General features: G+C 38.2%; 1 protein-coding gene across 1 annotated transcript in view; it reads left to right on the top strand.

Moving 5' to 3' along the window:
- FAM19A2 (family with sequence similarity 19 member A2, C-C motif chemokine like) overlaps nt 1–13,959 on the top strand; it is a 453,820-nt gene extending 439,861 nt beyond the window's left edge. Inside the window, exon 5 of the mRNA XM_012810581.1 lies at nt 13,830–13,959. Within this exon, the coding sequence (XP_012666035.1) occupies nt 13,830–13,841 (12 nt within the window). The 3' untranslated portion in view covers nt 13,842–13,959. The remainder of the gene's footprint in view (nt 1–13,829) is intronic.
- Nucleotides 13,960–20,887: the final 6,928 nt, after the last annotated feature.

The raw sequence follows: 20,887 nt of genomic DNA, 5'->3' as shown, positions 1-20,887 counted from the left end.
CATGCGCAGTATTATTGGGGTGTCATAGTGCTCGAGTGTGTGATTCTGTGTGGCGTGTGGGTGCATGCGCAGTATTATTGGGGTGTCATAGTGCTGCAGTCATCTCCATATTTGTTTACTGTGCCCCATTATATATTTGTTGTTATTTCATTTGCACCATCCTGTCTGATGTCAAGTGAGCACGTGATTCCTTGGAGGAGGACAATTGTCATCACCAAATATTTCATAACAAGAATTTCCTCACACTGTTAAACAGCAGAATGGAAATGACTCAAGAGAGAAGTGTATTTTTTTAAATAGGATAATTTCTATCTGAAATGTTAACTGTAATAAATATGCCAGTATCAGCCTTGCTGGACTCCTTTGGGCATTTTCCACATCCCGAAAGATCAGTCTGATACCAATTAGAGCATCACAGATTGCTATTATCTTCTTGCCTTATTATTTTCATGAATTAATTTTGTTTAAAAATCAGACCTTTTCCAAATGAGAATACATTTATATATCTGGGGTGAAAATGTGAAGCTGAATGTCAGGACCTATGCATATCTATAATTTCAAATCTTGAAACCACAGAATCATGGGAATAATCCTAGAAATATTAAAAATAGAGGAACTGACCTTTTGGGTCACCTAATCATTCCCTTTGCTATTTACAGAGAATCTAAAGAGTAGCTCTGGTTTCCCTTCCTCTGAAATTACTCATCAGTTTTCCCTTTCAATTTGTTCATTTATTTATTCAATCACTTCTTCATTTATCTGTCCATCCACCTATCCATCCATCTATTGTTTCAATATCTCATTTAATAAACATAAGGCATCATGAAGTGTGCCTGAAATACTGCTTAACACAGAGGAAACAATACATACGCTAATTAGGTATGCTAATTATGTACACTGATTATGTACACTAATTATGTATACTAGCAGTCTTTTTCTCTGGTAGCTCTAGCTTAGTGAGAGAAACAAACAAGTTAACAAGTAATCATAGTATGATTAACTACAGACATATAATAGTAGGATGGCAAAGTTTTGACTGGATGGATTACGAAGTATAACATTTCTTTTGGGATTTGACACAAGCATATTTTGTAGGAAGCTAAAACAAACAGAAAGATAAGGAAGCAGGAAGGGGCATATTGAGTCCCAGCCGGGTTAAATAGATAGGAAGGGCTGGGGCTGAGCTTCTGTGTTCTGTGGGGGCCTTGGAAGAAGGTGAGAGCAGCTGGGTGGGGAGGAGTCCGGTCATGAAGGGCCTTATATGAATATGTCAAGAACAGGCGTTTGGAGAGTTGAGATGCTTTCTGTAAATAGAACGCTGCTATAGACTTTTCAGGATGTTGGTGGCAAAGAAGAGGAGCAATTTATTGATCCATTTGTGGATCGATGGGCTCTTGGGCTTCTTCCATACTTAGCAATTATGAATTGGGCTGCAATGAACATTCTGAACAAATATTTTTATTGTAGTGTGATTTTTGGTCTTCTGGATATATACCTAGTATGAAGGCTATGTTAACCAGTTGGATGAAAGTATTTCAAATTGTATACAGAAACAGTACATTGTACCCCACGATAGCATGAATGTACACTGCTATGATTTAATAAAAAATAAATAAACAAAAATTAAAAAAAAAAGAAGAGGAGCAATTACAAAGAGCAAGACAGGTCAAGGAGACGAAGTCACTGCAATCATGCAAACCAGACGGAATAAAGGCCTCGAGGAAGACGGTGGCAGTGCACAGAGAGCAGGAGGCAGAATCCAAAGACACCAGAAACCGGGTAGAGTTAAAACACAGAAGAAAGTGATGCAATTCTTAAAAATATTCAGCTGTGATATATAAAATTAAGAAGCCTAGACAACGCGACTAGGCCCAAAAGTTCTGCTCTTCCTCAGATGGTCATTTCATTCTTACATTTTCTGGTTCTGTCGGAGAGATTGCGATGAATGATGATGGGGAAAAGAGGTCTGTTCTGACCGCTCAAAACTGCAAAGTATTCCAAAAATTTGAAAGAATCTTTTTCTATTAGTTTTAAGTATTCTGACCTCTCAAGTTTGTGTAGAAAATGTTTCATTTTGATTTGTACACTACCCCAAATCTTCTGTTGTCTGATTCTAAATTACTAGCTACTCTGATATATGACTTGTTATGTACTATTATTATTCATATTTTTCTCTCAAGTATTAAATCACTATCCAAATATTTTAAATTCAAATAGTATGTTTAGATATCTCTGGAGTACTTTGGGAAAGAGTATAAAAAAATTTTTGGAAGTCTATCTGTGTCTATAAAATGACTTAGGTATAGAATTATAAGTGAAAAATACCCATGCAGACTGTTAATGAGGATTACCCAATTGGTAATGAGTAGTGAACAATAAAATTGGCTAGAAAATGCATATCCAGGGGTGACTAGATCCATACACTGGTTAAATAACTTGGTCCTGGCCAGGAGTGGGGGCTCTCACCTCATAATCCCAGCACTTTGGGAGGCTAAGGGGGGAGGATTGCTTGAGACCCAGAGTTTGAGACTGGCTTCTGCTACATATGAAGACCCCATCTTCACTAAAATATTAAATAAATTAAAAAATAGCTGGGGCATGCTGGTTCATACGGGTACTCTCAGCTACTCAGGAAGGATTGCTTAAGTTTGGGAGTTCAAAGATGCGGTGAGCTATGATAATGTGCCAGTAGCTTCGGTAACAGAGAGAGATCTTATCTCTAAAACAATACCAATCAGCAATAAAAACCAGCAAAATGACTTGGTCCTGTTGTTAGCCTTTAAGTGTGTGTGATTCTAGTTCATTCTGCAGCAAATTATAAATTACTCTGGGCATGGGTGTTTAGGCAGATGTATGAATGGTTAAAATATAATATTGAATATTTCAATTTTAATTGAATGTTATTACATAATACTTTTACTATTTTTTTATATTAAAGTGAGTATATGTTGATTTCTATGTACTTTTTTCCTTGCTTTTAAGGAATTTTATTCTTAGGTTCGTGCAGAATGCTGCCCAAAATAGTCAGGAGAAATGTTCATGTTTCGATTTTTATAAAAACTGTTTATTTTAGGTCTTACTTATGGACCTTAGTAAAAATAATTTACTAAGTATAATCCTCTAGGAGAGAAACAGCTCTCCCCATTGTGACCCTTTGTGGAGGTAAAGGCCGTTACTGTCTTGCTTTACGCCTTTTGAAGCGTCTCCTCTCTCCCAGGCTTGCAGTGGAGTACCCGGCCTGTGTTTGTTCCTTAGGCAAACGTGTAAAACTCTTCAGGTTTGAATGGCAACTGGGAAGAGAAGGTTTCCACCATGTCTGATGACAATTTTTGACTTTTCCATGTTCAAAAAACTTTTGGTTCTATTTTGGAGCACTGGTTGTGATGAATCCTAGTGTTGGTCAGATGCTAAGAAAGAAAGAGAAGTGTCATTGAGAAATAAAGATTCAAAACACCTCCAGAAATGAGCTCCCGGCTCGATCTCTTTCTGGGGGAGCTGCAGGTGTGTCCCCGAGTAACGGGGTTAACTGTGACCGCCTCTTCCCGGTACTTCCCTTAGCATCTCCGCGCCACCCATTTCAGGGAGCCAGGAACTTGGTACAGTTTCAGGGGGTCAGAGGGCAAAAGGACTGCTTCAGTGGTTACTAAAGAAAGACACCAATGATTTTTGTTACAAAGTGAGGAGCGACTTCATTCCTTGAACAGAAACAGACGACGTTGCAGGAGTGGGCCGCACAGAGCCGGGTGTGGGAGTTGACTCTCCAGCGCCCCCTCCGGTGGCTCTGTGGCACTGCTTTCCAAGAGCGGAACGGGTGGCGCGAATCCGGGTGGTATTTCTGGCCTGTGTTGGTGCACACCTGCTACTCTTTGGAAATTAGCCTGAAAAGTATGGAGCCGTCAGACTTTCACTCAATCTCCATGAACCAAACGAAGGCCACCATTCTTACCTAAATATACATTCTGTATATATTTACATCTCCCTATAATTTGTTATCAATTTGTTATCTTATACCAACATCTAAGAAATTGCAAATAGCTAGATTTAAAGATTCAGCTTGATTGACTTTGGATATTTACGACTACTAAACTCTGGTGATTATTGTGAGAAAAGCCCAGGGAGGATTACATTTGAGAAATAGCAAAAAAAATCCCCCAAACCCCAAACATCCAACATATTAAACATTACTGCCCATGCTACTTTGTCCTTCAAGAAGTGGATTTTAGTTTGGAACTTATAGAAAGGGTTTGTTTTTGTTTACTTTTTTATAAAAGATCTACCACATATGGAATGATGGTCTCTGAATTTTCTTGAAGAACATAGAGTTGGGGGAGAAAGCATGTGTGGCTTCTGGCCTGTTCTCAAAACCTGCTGGTATTTCCTCCGTCCCTCCCCCAGTCATCAAGTCCTCTGTGGAGTCATACCAACCTACTCTTCACTCAGACAGGGATCTCAAGGAAGTTTGTCACGAAAGTCATTTGTTTTCTTTTGTTTGTTTTTTTTTTAAATTAGTTTTTATTAAATCATAATTTTGTACGTTGATGCATTTATGGGGTTCAGGGTACTGCTTCGATATACAATGTGAAATGCTTACATTGAAGTCAGTAACACATCCATCACAATTATACTCATTTCTTAATAGTTTTGAAATGTACCATTGCATCATGCACATCAGGTGCTTTTTTTTCCCCCTCAAATCATAGCTGCGTATGTTAATGTAGTCATGGGGTACAGTGTGCTGGTTTTATATAAAATTTGAAATATTTTCATCAAACTGGTTAACATAGCCTTCATGTCATTTTCGTAGTTATTGTGTTAAGACATTTATATTCTACATTTAGAAAAATTCACATGTACCTTGTAAGATGAAACATTGTGATTGTAACTCAAACCAGTCAGGAAAGTTAAGAGAAAATGGTGCTCTCATAGTAATCTCTAGGTTACTAGAAATTTGCTTCCAAGTTTTAGGCCTTCTTCTGCTTAAACTCATGTACCTTAAATTCATTTTTAAGCACATTTTTACAGCTTACTTTTGCAGTGAGCTGTAGTTCTAGAGGTGGGTGATTTTTCACCAGATTTTAACTTCCAAAGGCTTGTGGCAGAAAGTGGATACAAACTATCTATTCAAATTACTCATTTGTAAGTCTAAGAAAATGAACCTAATATCAAATTTAGTGGGTAAAGTATAATACAGTTGAGTTCAAAATCTTGACTGTCTCTAAACATAATTTCATATGCTGGCATATGAAATTAATATCTTAAAAATACACATACTAAGATTTTCTCAATTATAGGATAAAAAGTGGGACCACTCCTATAGAGCATATGACAAGGGTACAGGTCAAATCTGTCAAGTGTAGAACATAAATGTCTTAGCACAATAATCAAGTAAATGAGGTGAAAGCTGTGTGATTGGTTTGATCTAACCACGTCAGATTGTATATAAAAAAATCAACACATTGTACCCCACATATGCATACATGTATTCATGATCTATGTGTATTTGACGTAATAAAAAATATATAATAAAAGCTTTTCCTGCACTAAGGGTTTTTTGGATGCTCCTAAGAGAATATTGCTTTTTCTATATGCTATTGCGTTTAGTTTTTATTATTTTTTTTATGAAATCATATTTGTGCACATTAATACTATCATGGGATACAGTATGTTATTTCCATATACAATTTGAAATACTTTCATCCAGTTGGCCAACATAGCCATCATGTCATTCTCATAATTGTTGTGTTAAGACATTTATATTCCACATTTAGAAAGATTCACATGTACCCTTACAGTAAAAGTCATAGACGTGATCCCTGCAATCACCCTCCCTTCACCCATCCTCCCCCCCCTTTCCCCGTATTCTTGGACTACAATTGGATTATAGCTTTCCTATGATAGCTCACAATTAGTTTCATAATAGGGTTGAGTACATTGGATACTTTTTCTTCCATTCTTGAGATACTTTGCTGAGAAGAATATTATTATTATTATTATTTTTTTTTTCCTCCACCTGAAACCTTACCTTAGGCTAAGGAAAAGGAAAGTCTTGTCTTAATACTTTTAAGTCGTAAAGGAGTTTGTTAGTGAGCTAAAGAGAGAGCGGAGAATGCTTTGTTTTGCTAACAGTGGATGCCATCCAGAGGGAATGCCATTGGTTGACCTGCATCTCAGCAGGTGAATGTGTGTAGATGGCAACACAGACAGTCATCTGCTCCCGTGAGTCACACGGGAGAGTTCATGGCCGGCGCACGGCACAGCTTTCAGAGTTCAAGAATGAGTGTAGGTCCATCTGTTCAAAGATTCCTTTCCAGCCGAGATCTTCCTTTACACAGCACAGGAAGCTGAAAGCCATTGACAGATGTTGTATTGTGGTACGAGCTCGTGAGTTCTACAATTCTAATATAACAATTCAGCCTCGTGGAAACACGAAGTCTTTGTAGTGGTCGTACCACTGGTGAATTTGGGTAAAACACTGACGAATCAGGGCAAAGTTTTGTCCCATTTGGAAATAAGTCTTCTTAAGAAACACTAACAGAAGTTGGCGGCTAGAAGGGAATGAGAAGCTCCCTGACTCCAACCAACTTACCAGACAGGTAAGGAATCTGGAGAGGCAGAGATTGTAACTGAGGTAGCCAAAGTTCTAAAGCTAGCAGATAGTAACATTGGTATGAAACTCTGGTCTCCTGACAGGTAGAATAAGACAGCCTCTCCCCAGTCATATCTGGTCTTCTGGTCCTCTCCAGAAGTCTAAGAAGGTTATGTACCAAGTCCAAGGAAACGTTCCATTTTGTGCTTTCACAATGGACTCACACTGAGTCACACCTAAATATATCAGTTAGCTACAGAAATGATCTCTGTTGTTTGAAACAACTATCTTTCCACTCACCCAAGGCTGTTCGATTCTTCGAGAATTTATAGAACAGGTAACTGAAAATAGTACAAGGTCATTTTGTAGAAATGCTGATTCTACATGAAGAATAAAACATTTCCCAAATATTAAAATACACGCTTAGGCAAATCCAGCACCAGAAGTTTTTTGGAGGTAAAATTAAAAGGTGATATTACTATAGGATGGTTTTTAGGGTTATAGGAATCATCTCTATCACCATGAAAGTAAAATGTAGGCTTAACTTTTTATTTGGATGGATATATTTATGAAGGCGATTCAGACCTCATTGTCTCGCCTTACCTGAAAGCTCCCTGGCCAGCGTGCTCCACACGGCTACCTCAGACCAGCAGGTGCTTTTCATTTTGTAACACCTTGTTCCGTAAGGTGCTTCACGATATGACAAGTGCATTCGTGTGCAGTTATAACGAACCTAATGGCAGCTTTTCTCTAGCTTAAATGAGCAAGCCTCCCACTGTAGAGTAATGATGTTTTAATTGCACATTTGGTGCACAAAAAGTGAAGCAAAAGCTTAATTCACGTACTTGTAAGAGCTGCATTAAAAAAATACATTTGCAGTGAAGCAGCAATTATATTTCGAAGCATTCATTCAAATCAGCCTGTAGGATTATGCAGGTACTCTATTCTTCCTGTTACCTTTATAGAATAAGTTAGAGTGGTTGTAATGTTGGTTTGAAATGGTGCCTGTTTGTGATGTTATTAAGTAGCCGTATTCTAAAAATTAGACCTGCTGCCTCCTCTTAGAAACATTGCCAGATTCCCTTGCCTTCCAGAGAACTGTTCAAACGTTGTTTAAATAATGTTCATCAGCCCCAAAATAAATGTTCCTCTAGTAACATGGATATTTTAGTGAAAATTTCACTCTTTTTTAAAAAATGAAACCGACTGTGATATTCACAGTGCTCTGACTCTTCTGTTCTGGTTGCGGGTGACTCATGTAGTATTCACGTGAGTAGAAATCCTGCTCCGTAGTGCCCCATAATAAGGTTTTAATAACCACATTGGAGACAAGAATATCTTATTTTGTAAATCAAGCTAATATATAAGATTCACATCACTGCTGCAGTGATTTGGCGGTGATTTCGTGAATGTTTGTAGACTGGCAAACTGAATGACCGAGATCCAAAGGGAATCTGGGACGTGGGCTAGAACTCAATTAAAGAAATACAGTATCAGAGGAGCTGCCAAGAAAGGAGAAGGGAATTTCCAAATCTGCCCTGGTTTTGGCGTAACCCTACCCCATTTACTATTCAAGCCCAGATAACGTACAGTGCTGATTTCCTAAATACACGTCCTGCATGCAAAGTCTGATGGCAGCTGCGTCCCGTAGGAAGACAAAGAATTGGAGAGGAAGTATGTGGTTGAGAAGACCAGCAGTGTGTGCTCAGAAATCATCAGAGGTAAAAATTGGAAATGTGGTACGTTCAGATGCTTACAAATGCACACGTATCTGAATAATAACAGTTAACGTATTGTGCTTGTCAGGTGCCTGCTGGTGTGGTAAGCACGTGACCAATTTACTCGTTTATTCTTCAGCTAATCCAACCTTACAATACAGACACTCCCAGCATCACTGTTTTGCCCAGGATCACACAGTAAGGTATCAGCACATCTGAGGGTTGAATGTTGGCAGCCTGATTTCAGAGCAAATCCTTTTAACCACTGTTCTTTCCTGCCTTGTCTGAAAAGACAGCATCCCTCCCAGAGCTAACCAAACAGCACGCTTCATTCCAGATATGGGATTGTTTTTTAATATATTCCTCATCTTGTTTACTTAGTTATCGTGTTAAGACATTTATACTCTATACTAATGGGTCCGACATGTACCCTATTGCATTATGCACCATTGGTGAGATCCCACCATCCACCCCCCTCCAGCTGGCCTCCTCCCTCCTTCAGCTTGGGCCATAGTTGTGATCTATTCTTCATATGAAAATGTGAGTGATTGTAAATTGGTTTCATAATGGTACTGAATACATGGGATATTTTTTCTTCCATTCTTGAGATACTTTACTGAGAAAGATATGTTCCAGCTCCATCCATGTAAACATAAAAGAATCAAGTCTCCATCTTTTTTAAGGCTGCATCATATTCCATGGCGTACATATACCACAATTTATTAATCCATTCATGGGTCGATGGGCCCTTGGGCTTCTTCCATGACTTGGCTATTATGAGTTGAGTTGCAATGAACAATCTGGTGCAAATATCTTTGTTATAAAGTGATTTTGTCAGATATGGGATTTTTATTATTAACAAGACTATGAAAAGAAATCAGTGCAAAATGAGTTACTGTAAGAAACAGAAAACTAACTTTAACTAAGTCAATGTGTGTGTAGAAACAAGACGTCCTACCCGGATGTCCAGTAGGGATCCTGTGTGCCCCCTTGTGTGTCTGGTTTAGGAATCCCCACGCTACCACCTGCTGATATTTAAAAGGCGTTTACTGGGACCGGCACTCTGCAGGGATTATCTGATGTAATCACAGTTCTGTATTACACATGAGGAGGCTGGGACTGGGGGTTTAAATAATTTATTCAAGCCTACAGTGTTAGCAAGTGATAAGGTGGGAACTTGAATGCCGCATCTGCCTGACTGAGCCCAGACTATCTGTCGTCTCATGCTTCTCACTATGGCATGTCGCCCCCCACTGGTGACCTAGTCAGCAGGCGTTGAACAGAGAAAAAGGGAATTTTAGAGCTCATGAATATAATGATGTTAAGAATTTTAAGATTTGAGGATTTTACAAAGGAACAAGTGGATCCTTGAGTTTCCTTCCAGCTTTCTAATTTGCTTTAACTGGTAGACAGGCAGAGGAAATTGAGCAAACTATAAAATGGAAACTGCATGAAATAACGGACTTCACCTAATTTCAAATGTAATATCATATATGCCATTCACTTTATTTTTTTTTCTCAGTTTAAATTGATGAACTCACTTGAAAACATGGTTTTAGTATGAGTTTTTGGGACATCTAATCAGGACACAATAATCGTGGTGTTGGCCTGGGAGAAGCAGACGCTCTGATCTTGAAGAATTAGGACTTTTTCTTAATGTTGGCAGATTGGCCTTTCATCCTGGTGGATCATTAGCAGGACAGCTTTGTGCTTGTGACTGGAGAAGCTGCTTGTATTACCACCTCGGCATTTTGCCAGGGTCCAGCAGCCCACTCGTTTGACTTCCCAGACTGGCTGGAGTGCAGCACTCAAATAAGATTTACAGAAAGAAGAACAGCTGTGTAGAATATGGCCTTTGGAAGGGGAAATTTACTGAGATAGTGATTATAGCACATGCAGCTCAAGGCATAACCATAATGCTCGGAGGACCATTTCTCTCCCTCGCGTGGTATTTTATATCTATTGCCCTCAGAACAGGAAGGCAATGTGTATTCATGGTAGCAAATGCTATTTCCCATCTTGTAAAACTGATTTTATTGCAACCTTCTGCTTTTAGTTACTGAAAACTTGCTAAAAATCCTTGTTAGAAGGTAAAACTTTTACTGTTTGGCCTCTTCCAAAAAAATATGGCTTGAGCGAAAAGAGAGTGGTATTTAAATTCTAAAAAGATGGCGATGCTTAATTTGGCGTTTAAAAATTACTTCTACTTTATCAATGTTAGCTCCTTTAAGTATTGCTTAAACAATTCTTGCATATCAGACTATTCCTGTCGATACATCTATCAAGGATAAAACAGCGTTTAATTTGTTTTCCCCCAACTAGCATGCAGGAATTTAAACTTGGGTTGCTCAGACTTATGTAATGAGTATGTAAATTATTAAAAGGCCTTTCTTTTTTTTTTTGGTTTAAGTTTTAATGTTGTTTTAAAATGCTTCAAGGATTTTGCATATTAGGCTATCTCTATTGGTGATAATGTACCTCTATTCAGAATCACTTTTGTTTTTCTTTTTCGTTTGGTATAAATCTGGAGGTTGTGGGGAGGATGCTGATACCGGTTCGTACCTCATCTTTATATTACGTGGAGAGGCAAGCCATTAGTCAGCTCGGCTTGAACTCCTTCAGTTTGGGTCTCCAACTTTTGACTAAGTATTCGTGTGATCCTTTCCTTGTATTTTTAGTGGCTCTCTTCTTAATGCTTTGTGCATTAAAAAAACCCACCTCAAATCCAAAACTTTTATTTTCATAGTCCTTCAGTGTTGCCAAACCAGGAGTTTTATAAACATCATGACACGTGATTCTCACGGCCACACTGCCACTCAGGCCTAAGCACACAAGCTCTGCAAGCTCAACCATAGTCTGGCCTCCAGTCAAAATGAAATAATGACAAAAAGTCAAATCTAAAACAGATTGTCCACTTTTCACCTGATATTAGAAGTAATTTATGCCCTACTCTTTCTCTCATAAAATGGGCAAGGGTATTTTTAAGATAAATAATCGAGGACTATCGTGTAAAACTTAAATGTAAGAAAAAGTCCCTTTACTTACATTGTAATCTATGCTTATTTTGACAATTACTTCTTTTAATCCTGTTTAAATTTTATTGTCTGGCCATTATTTTAGCTGATGGAAACATAGTATCATAAAAATGTGTATTTATGATATCCTCAAGGATATGATAGTAGACTTACATTGATACATATTTATGGGTTTCTGTGTGTGTGTGTGTGTATGTATTTGTAGGCATGGAAGAATGATTCGTTTTAGCTACATGTGCCTTTAATAGTTTACTGTAGATTTGGGTGTCTGTTTATAAAATTATGTTAAAAGAAAGCTTTAACATATAGATAGTTGAGGGAATCATTCTTCAGCTTTATTTAAAAAGTAGAGTAAGATATTTATTTGGGAAAGAGAAGCAGGAAGGCACCTACTGTGCTCACAGGTAGATGACGTCGAATGCAGCCTGAAGGGGCTCCGGGGAAGGATTTTCCACCTGCTTCTGTGGAGCCACAGCAGCGTGCTCCTCCCGGCCCCTTCTGCTGTGTTTCTCCAGGTGCCCAGACTGAGTCGCTGCTGAGGCTGGTCTCCATCTCTGTCCCTGGGTCTCTCTTTTACACACACACACACATACACACACACGTGTGCACGCACACTATCTCCGTCCTTGAGTCTCTCTCTTACACGCGCGCGCACACTATCTCTATCCCTGGGTCTCTCTTTTACACACGTCCACACGCACACACACACTCTTCTACATACACACACTCTTTCTCTCCCCCCTACCTGTCCAGCCTCTTTTCCTGTCTTTTCAGCACTAGTTTTGGAAATATGGTCCACATGCTATGTCTCATAATTTTTCCTAGGGAAAACCTAGAGAAGAGGATTTTTAGAAAAGGCCAGGCAATCTTTCTCAGCCAACAGAAGCAATGATTGTGCTAAATCAGTGTTCATGGAGGAAGTTGGTCATCGCAAGAACGCCTGTGTTTCTCACGGTGATCGGTTAGCTCCACTAGCAGCCCGGACAGAATGTCCTTAGAGGAGGCACATCTCCTTCCTGCCTTCTTATACCAACTCTCTGTCCGAGATCCCATCGCAGAACTTGTACACACTGACCACTGAACGCAGGCAAATCGATAATGACTTTGTTGCCCTGACAGACAGTGATAGTTGATCTGCCTCTAGATCTCCAAAGTTATTGAGCTGTTTGTGTGACCCTCCATCTTCTGGGGGTGTGTGCAGGCCTCTCCTTCCTCAGGAGTGCCAGCTGACCACAGAGGTGGCAAGGAGACCACTTCCATGTAACCACAGAGGTGGCAACGAGACCCCTCCATGCAACCACAGAGGTGGCAACGAGACCGCCTCCACGCAGGAAACGCATGTGTGACTTTGACATCTCCCTTTTGTGGTCTGATTTCAGATTAGCTAGGGCACAGACAGTGTGGAGCTGGCTTATTTTGTTTAATATATTCCTTTTTCACAGTGGATCAGAAAACAATAGAACAAAACAAACAAAAAACAGCCTTTTGTAAATGTTTTATGAAAGGACACATAAATGTGTTGCTTAATGGAATAAAATCAAAGTAGCCACAATAATTTAAAAAATCACTTTTTGTTATAGCCATTGCTATTAAAGAATGGCTAGGTAATTCTCTCTAAATACTTTCTTTGATTTAGAGTAGAATTATAAATTCAGTGCCACAGCAGAAATCTCTCCCTCCCCTTTTGTCCCCTCCCAATCGTCCTGTGTATTTATCTGTTTCTCTCTCTATGCATATGTGGATAGATATATATGTATCAAGTATTCCATCCATCATTGTTTTTTTCCTGCACACAAATGTTCTTTGGACTTCAGTAGTTGTGAAAAGTCAGTATGAATCATCCCCCGTAATATTTGAAATAGCATTAATAATATTCTCTAATCAGTTTTATGAGAATTTTTAGGTACCTTTGAAATCTGATAAAACATCTTCCTATTCTTCATAGTTTCTCTCCACAAATATATTTTTGTCCTCATGAATAAATGATTTTTTTGGAATACCATTGAGTCCAACAAGGCCTCAATTTTCAGACTATTTATTTCGTGAATGGATCTCATGCAGCTCAGCCCCCAGGGCTGACTGGAGAGTGTGGTCTGATCCTGTTGCTGTGAGTGGAACGTCTTTCTTCACTGAGGCCCAGTATGACGTGCTGTGATCTTCAGGCCTGCCCATCCCGTCTCTATGACAACAGGGATCCCAGAATCATTTTGGATCAGAGAGAGGTATCATTGCTGCCAGTTGAGATTATCCTGTCATGGCAATAGCCATTTGGATAATGTGAAAGTTGCTCCAAAAACATTGTGAAATGATAATGATAAAATATTGGTATATTTTTCTAAGTTGGAGACACCTGACTATGGGTAATCCTTTAAAATTAAGCAATGTATTTGATATAGCAGATAGCAGAGATTTGAGTTACCTGTTACTTTCCCGTGTTTTGTTTTAAGTCTGTGTTATGAAATGCTAATTATATTTCCTTCTCATTTATAGGTAACCCATTAACTAAGGCTAAGTCAGGTGACCCTCAAGGCTGATTACATGGAATGTATGCACAGAAACTTAACTCCTGAGGTGACCTGCAGGAAGATTTTTATACTGCACGGAAGAGGCACTCCAGAGTCTGTTTCTAAGGGATTTCTCTGGACTCTTTATTGAAATCAAGACTTTAAAATAGATATGAACTTCTATGTCATGAAGATTTCCTATTTGAACTGTATTCAGCTTGTTAAATTGCTAAAAGAATTTGAACTTGGCATCTTCAGAGGTGGTGAAGAGTTGTTTTTTCCAGAGTGAGGTCAGAGACAGTCACCTTTTGGATTATTGGCTCCAGATGTGACAACTGTTCTTGTTTCTGAAAGCTGTCTCCGAGTGCGCTGTTCTCCCATCATGGATGTGTTCCTGGGCCCCGTGCTCCTTGGCTAGTGCAACTACATACAACTTCAATGACAATTTTTTTTTTTCTGAGAACTTCTTTGGCATGTAGACTGAGACAGTTTTATTTATATTCTAATACTGGAGCTCGGAAGGCCTACATGTTTTAACATCTTAAATTTGCTTTTGTTAAAGGAATGGAAATATATATCCATGTATAATAACTATTGTTGGCAAGTAATAGCTATCTGAGTACATCAGTCATATAAGAATGTATAGACAAGCTGACGTATCTTCCCAGGCTGACAACACCCTCCCGCCGCTCTTTGTCAGTTAAATAGGTAGTAGTTAGACCTGGATTGCCATTTCATGATATAATATCTCTCCAGAACTCTCCCTTTCAGTTTTTTTTTAAGTGGGTTTTTTCTTTAATTTTTTTATGTTTACTTTTTCCTTTCACAGAAATCAGCAGTGAGCAGTCATATTATTGGGTAGCCTTCAGTTTCAAAAACTTGCCAGGGTTGCATGTCAGTTTCTGATTTCTTAGCTTGAATGTTACTTAGATTTCTTCTAGTGTTTCTGTTTTTAAACGGTCCTTTCTATCTCATTTTAAAAGACTGTCTCTCCCTCAGTCTCAGTGACTGTTTGAATGCTTACATATTTGTTCAGCCTGTTGGTAGGAAAAAAATTTTTTTTTTGGCCTCAAATTTATAAATATTTGCTTATAGATGTCTCATTCAAATAATTTCCTAGGCCAGTATTTTGTCCACAATTTTGTAGCCATTTTAACATTTGTGGTTTTCAGTGCTACAGCAAAGTCATAAATATTTAAAGGCCTTAAACATGTATGTACTTTTCCCCCTAAGTTATTACAGAATGTATAATTTTATACTACATTTATTTTGTTTGATCTGTGCTGTGAAGGGAGAGAAGAATAGAAATTTCACAGCCATCCGTAATAATATTGTGTAAACCTATAATTTGAAGGAATGTAAAGGGGTAGACACCTGTGTTTTACTCATTTTAGACTGTCCAGAAGATGCTTCAAAAATTGTCCTATTAGAAGTTCTGTCATGTAGAGAAGATGTGGAAACATTTTGTTATTTTTAAAACTCACTGACATGGCCAGTTAGGCACTGGTCGTTTCCATGGCTGAGGCTCACAGATCCTGAAGAGCTCTAGTTCTTAGTTTATAACAATATTCAAAACCCAGTATGTTACTCAGACTCTTTTTCTTGGGAAGAATAATTAAAAGTGTAAACTTCGTTAAAAATTAAACTCGAAAAGCGTACTTCTGACATTGAACTGCAAGTCTGCTGCCTTGTAAGTCCATGGAATGAAATGCTTTCCTTCTCCATTTTAATTATGCTCAAGCTAATTAGATGGCTCAGAGCGGATTTTCACGATGCTTCAAGACTACGTGAAATCATAAAGAAAAGACTAACAATTGTGCTGGAGTTTTTGCATCAATTAGAATAGCATTAGTTTTTCTTTACAACAAAGATGAAAACTGCTTTATTTTAGAAATTATGAATTTGTCCTAGGTTGGTTTGAAATTATAGATAATGCTTCTCATTTTATAAACTATGTCCTCTAAAAACCACTGGAAATTCTGTATAATATACAAGTGTAATACATGCATATTAATAGAGAAAAAGACATGGAATTTCAAATATACTAACTAGATTATCCCCCATAAATTAATGTTGTGACTATTCAGAAAAGGTGAATAAAATTGGAATATAAAATGAACTCTCCTTCATAAGTTATATTTGGAGATCTGTTTTCTTGCATTTTATTTTAAAACCACTTCAGTTATTATCTAGGAAACCTTTCAGCTCATGAAGAGGCTGACATAAATTCTTCAATTTTTTTAAATAAAGATCCATGGCAAATCTTGCCATGTGCACAGAGTTCTGACACTTGACTTGCGTCTTTGCTAGGAGACAGTTGAAATAGATATATGTTTATACTGGTGCTGTTGCTAACATCTTGACTATGAACTTAATTGGCATAATTTTTAGCAATATGGAAAATTCATTTTATTTTGAAGACTGTTAGACATAACGCACTGTTTTTCTTTATATTACATGTGGAGATTATTCATCTATTTCACAAATATGACTGATTTAGACTTTAATTTTTTAAAAAGACTTTTTATTTTAAAATAACTTGAGAGTCACAAGAAGCTATAAAAGCTAGCACAGAGGGTTTCCATGAGACCTTTCCCCACTTTACCCAGTAATAACATTTTGCAAAACCATGGAACCTTGTCAGAAGCAGGAAAGTGATGTTGACATAATATTATTAAACCCAATACAGGCTTTACTTGGATCTTACCAGTCTTCAAATGAATTCTGTGTGTTTGTGTGAACATGGGTTAGATAATAGTATGAGATGTGGGCCAATGACAGACCAATCTCTCCTCTATTTTTGGAACAGCATCCTATAGTTTTATTTCACTTTATTTTCAAACACTCTTAACACAATAGAAACTTCCAGTTTTAATATCAAACAGTACCATATATCAAATTTGGTAATGGTTTTCAAATATGGCATTGGTTTTCATGGGAGGAAAGAGATCTGAGACTCTGCATCTATGGTTAAAATTGAAAGAGTAAAAAGACTTTGATGTTGTTCCTTTGTTTTCCCCTCAGTAAACCTTGCACTGCTATGCAGTGCTATACAATCGGGTTTGACTGTTGATGATACACAACAGCTGACAGCATGGCAATTAATCGTATGAGTACACGGAATTGATCTTTTTAAAGTTTAGATAATTTTCTCAATTCTTAGATGATGCATCCATCTGAAAGAGCAACATATGCAAAGACAAGCCCTTTGTCATTTTGAGTCACTAACTTAAATGGAGAGAATTAAAATGACATCGGACAATCTGCTTAGGGAAATGGATGAGTTGGGGAGATGTGCACTGGCCTTCTGTTCCCTCCCCCACGTAGAGAACTCACACTAGAACATCTCTGATTCAGACTAGGCTCTTCCTTCTTCCTTCTTCCTCCCTCCCTCCTTCCTCTCTCCTCTTGTTTTACACATATAATGTTTAGGGAAAGAGCATTAGAATAGCTGTACTTACAGATTGCTTATGGCTTTCTTCCTTATTGCTTTACCTTCCTGTGTGAGACTATGAGTGGTGGAGTATAGACATTACAATTATCTGGCACTTAACTGACAGTTATTGAATTCTTACTAGGCACAGGCACATGAGGCTAGATTCAGTTTGGGGGTTAGCTGGTTTAGCCTTAAAAATGGCCTTTCAAATTACTTCAACAGGTAATTTCTTGATGCCCTACATGTGCATAACACTGTGTTAACCAGTGAGAAAGTAAGTACCTAAAAGATTTTGTTTTGATTTACTCATATCTGTCTACTTTAAAATATTTAGAAGTATTTTGTTTTGATTTACTCATATCTGTCTATTTTTAATATACTAAAAGTTACCAAATGGTATGTTCTATGCCTTGAACATTTTTCTGGAATATGCAATCTGTTACACATAGCAATTGAACTTCATTCTAGAAGTTATGTGATTAAGGTAATGCATGTCCAAACCTTTTTTTTTTTTTTAACCGGCTTTTTTTTTACATTTTTTAAAGCAAATATGAGTTTGAAAGTCTTAATAAAGATATATTGAGGGTATGAAGAGACATTAGAGAGGATTGAATAATCTAACAGAGAGTGATTGAGATCCTGAGCTTAAACTATAACAGGCAAAACAATGGATCTCAATTCTTGTTGACATTTAAATTATTTGAGGAGTAGGACATTTGGGAGAGAGCAAAATGTGAGAAATTGCTGTGGGCAGTGGCGCTGACCCCTGTTCAGTCTTTCAAGGGTGGAACCACTGATGTTGGGTTAGGACTATCTCTGGCAGGGGCGCTGACCCCCATTACCACTTTCAAGGGTGGAGCCATTGATGCCCAGTTTGGTCTTTCATGGGTGGGGCTGCTGATGCCTGGTTTGGACTTGCAAGGACGAGTGAACTGATGCCCACTTCAGACTTACAGAGTGGGGGTGCTGATGCCTTTGCCCTGACTGTGGCTGGTGATCTTTCCTGAATTGATGGTCCACCAGAGGGGCCAGGACCTATCCCCTTGTGTATGCTCTTTGAAACTGTCTGTGGATTTCTACTACTGGGTAATTAGAGACCCTTTGAACTCTCCCTATTGATCAGTGACTGTAGTGTATGGGTCAATCTGTGTAGAGCTCTGGACTGGGCTGTCCATTCAGGGTGCCTTGGAGGTTGAGCAGTGATTGTTTTGAAGTTGGAAAGGATTGAATCTCCTTCAACAGCTGTCACTGGTGGGGGGCAGGACACTGCAGTTGCTTGCATCTCTCCCCAGATGAGATTCCAGCCTAATATCTCAACTCCTTAGGATGGGGTAGAGGTGACTGAATTCAGGATAGAGCCAACCTGTGCTCTCTTACTAAGCATATCTTCAGAGTCTTCTGCTACAGCTCTGAAAGGGACCTTTGTAAGGCTGTAGGGGTAAACCCACAGTCACAAGCCCCAGCTCATTGGGTTAAAGGAAAGTTAAGTCTACTTCCTGGGGACCCCAATCCAATCTTACCCTACCACTTTTAATAGCCAAATTGCAGAAAGTATTCATGTGGTGGAATCAGAGGAAGATCTCTAGCAACATGAATAGTCAGAATAGATCAACTCCCCCAAGGAGTGACAAAGGAGATAAATCAGAACATACCATTCAGGGCAGTGCCTGTGTCTCAAAGGAGTAAGGTGCCAACCCTATATGGCAGAGGTGGCGGGTTCAAACCCAGCCCTGGCCAAGCTCTGCAAAACAAAACAAAACAAAAGAAGAAGAAGATATCATTCATAAACAAATGGCTGAAATTTCAGAAATAAAATTCAGAATAGGGATGGCAAATAAGATGAATAGAATGGAGGAAAAATTGGAAATAGAAATACAAAGAGTAGTTCAAAACTTATCTCAAGAAATCAATGAATTCAAAGACAAAATCACAAAGGATATGGACATAATGAGAAAAGAAATAGCAGAGCTCAAGGAAATGAGAAAGTTATTTGAGGAGCTTCATGTTACATTTGAATCCCTCAGCAGTAGAGTTAAGCAGGCAGAAGAAAGGATTTCTGAAATTGAAGACAAAGTTTTTGAATGCTCCACAAGACTCAAAGAGGTAGGAAAGTGGAGAAAAAAAAACTAATCATTCCCTGAGAGTTGTGGGACCACTGCTAAACTTCAAACATTTGTCTTATCATAATTTCAAAAGTAGAAGAAGATGGTGAAAAAGGTACAGATGCTCTACTCCAAGATATTATGGAGGAGAATTTCCTAACCATGGCAAGAGACACAGAAATTCAGATAGTAGACAGTTTCAGAACTCCATCAAGACAATCCAAATAAAGCATCTCTTAGACACATCGTAATTAACTTTGCCAAAGTTAAGATGAAGGAGAAAATTCTGCAAGCACCCAGACATAAGAAAAGCATCACCTACAAAGGGAGAAATATTGGAATGATTGCTGATCTCTCAGTTGAAACCTTTCAAGCCAGAAGAGGATGGTCATCAACCTTCAAACTCCTAAAAGAAAACAACTTTCAGCATAGGATACTGTATTCAGTTAAACTGAGTTTTATTTGTGTTGGAGAAATCAGATACTTCACTAACACACATGTTGAGGAAATTTGCCATACCTAAACCAGCTCTTCAGGATATTCTCAGACCCATTTGCCATAATGACCATCACAATGGTCTGCCACCAAAGTAAACCCATCCAGAAATTAAGGAACAAAACCAAACTAACCAAACTAAGGATTAAAACTATTGACTGTTTTAAAAACCTGACACCTAAAATATTATCATGCCTATCAATTTTCTCAAGTAATGTGAAAAGCTTAAATTGTCCTCTAAAGAGGCACAGATTTTCTGACTGGTTCCAAAACCTCAGACCAAATATCTGTTGCATATAAGAGTCTCATCTTACTTTAAAGGATCAGAAAGGACTCTGGGTGAAGGGATGGTCATCTATAATTCAGGCAAATGGAAATCAGAAAAAAGCAGAGGTTGCATTCTATTTGCAGATACAATAGGTTTTAAACCAGCAAAGATAAGGAAAGTTAAGGATGGACCCTACATATTTGTCAAGGGAAACACTCAACATGAAGAGATTGTGATGTTTAACATTTATGCACCCTACCAGAATGCTCCCCAATTTATGAAGCAAACCCTAAGGGATATGAACAATTTGATATCTTCTAGCACTATAACAGTTGGAGATTTTAACACCCCTTTGGCAGTCCTGGATTGATCCTCCAAGAAGAAACTAAACAAGAAAATAATAGACTTAAACTTGATCCTAGAATGAATGGACTTAACAGACATCTACATAACATTTCATCCTAACAAAACTGAATGTACATTCTTCTCATCAGCCCATGGATTATCCTCCAAAACAGATCATACCTTAGGACACAAGTCTAACCTCAGCAAATTTAAAAGAATAGAAATTATTCCTTGTATCTTCTCAGACTATCACAGAATAAAAGTTGAACTCAACAGGAACAGGAATCTTCATACTCAAACTAAGTCATGGAAACTAAATAACCTTATGCTGAATGATAGCTTGGTCAAAAACAAGAGGAAACAAGAAGGAAACCACCATGTTTTTAGAACAAAATGAC

The sequence above is a fragment of the Otolemur garnettii genome, unplaced genomic scaffold (genome assembly GCF_000181295.1).
Source record: "Otolemur garnettii isolate 467f Iridium unplaced genomic scaffold, OtoGar3 scaffold00138, whole genome shotgun sequence".
Lineage (NCBI taxonomy): Eukaryota > Metazoa > Chordata > Mammalia > Primates > Galagidae > Otolemur > Otolemur garnettii.
The sequence above is the reverse complement of the archived record's forward strand: the minus strand, read 5'-3'. Positions and strand labels throughout refer to the sequence as shown.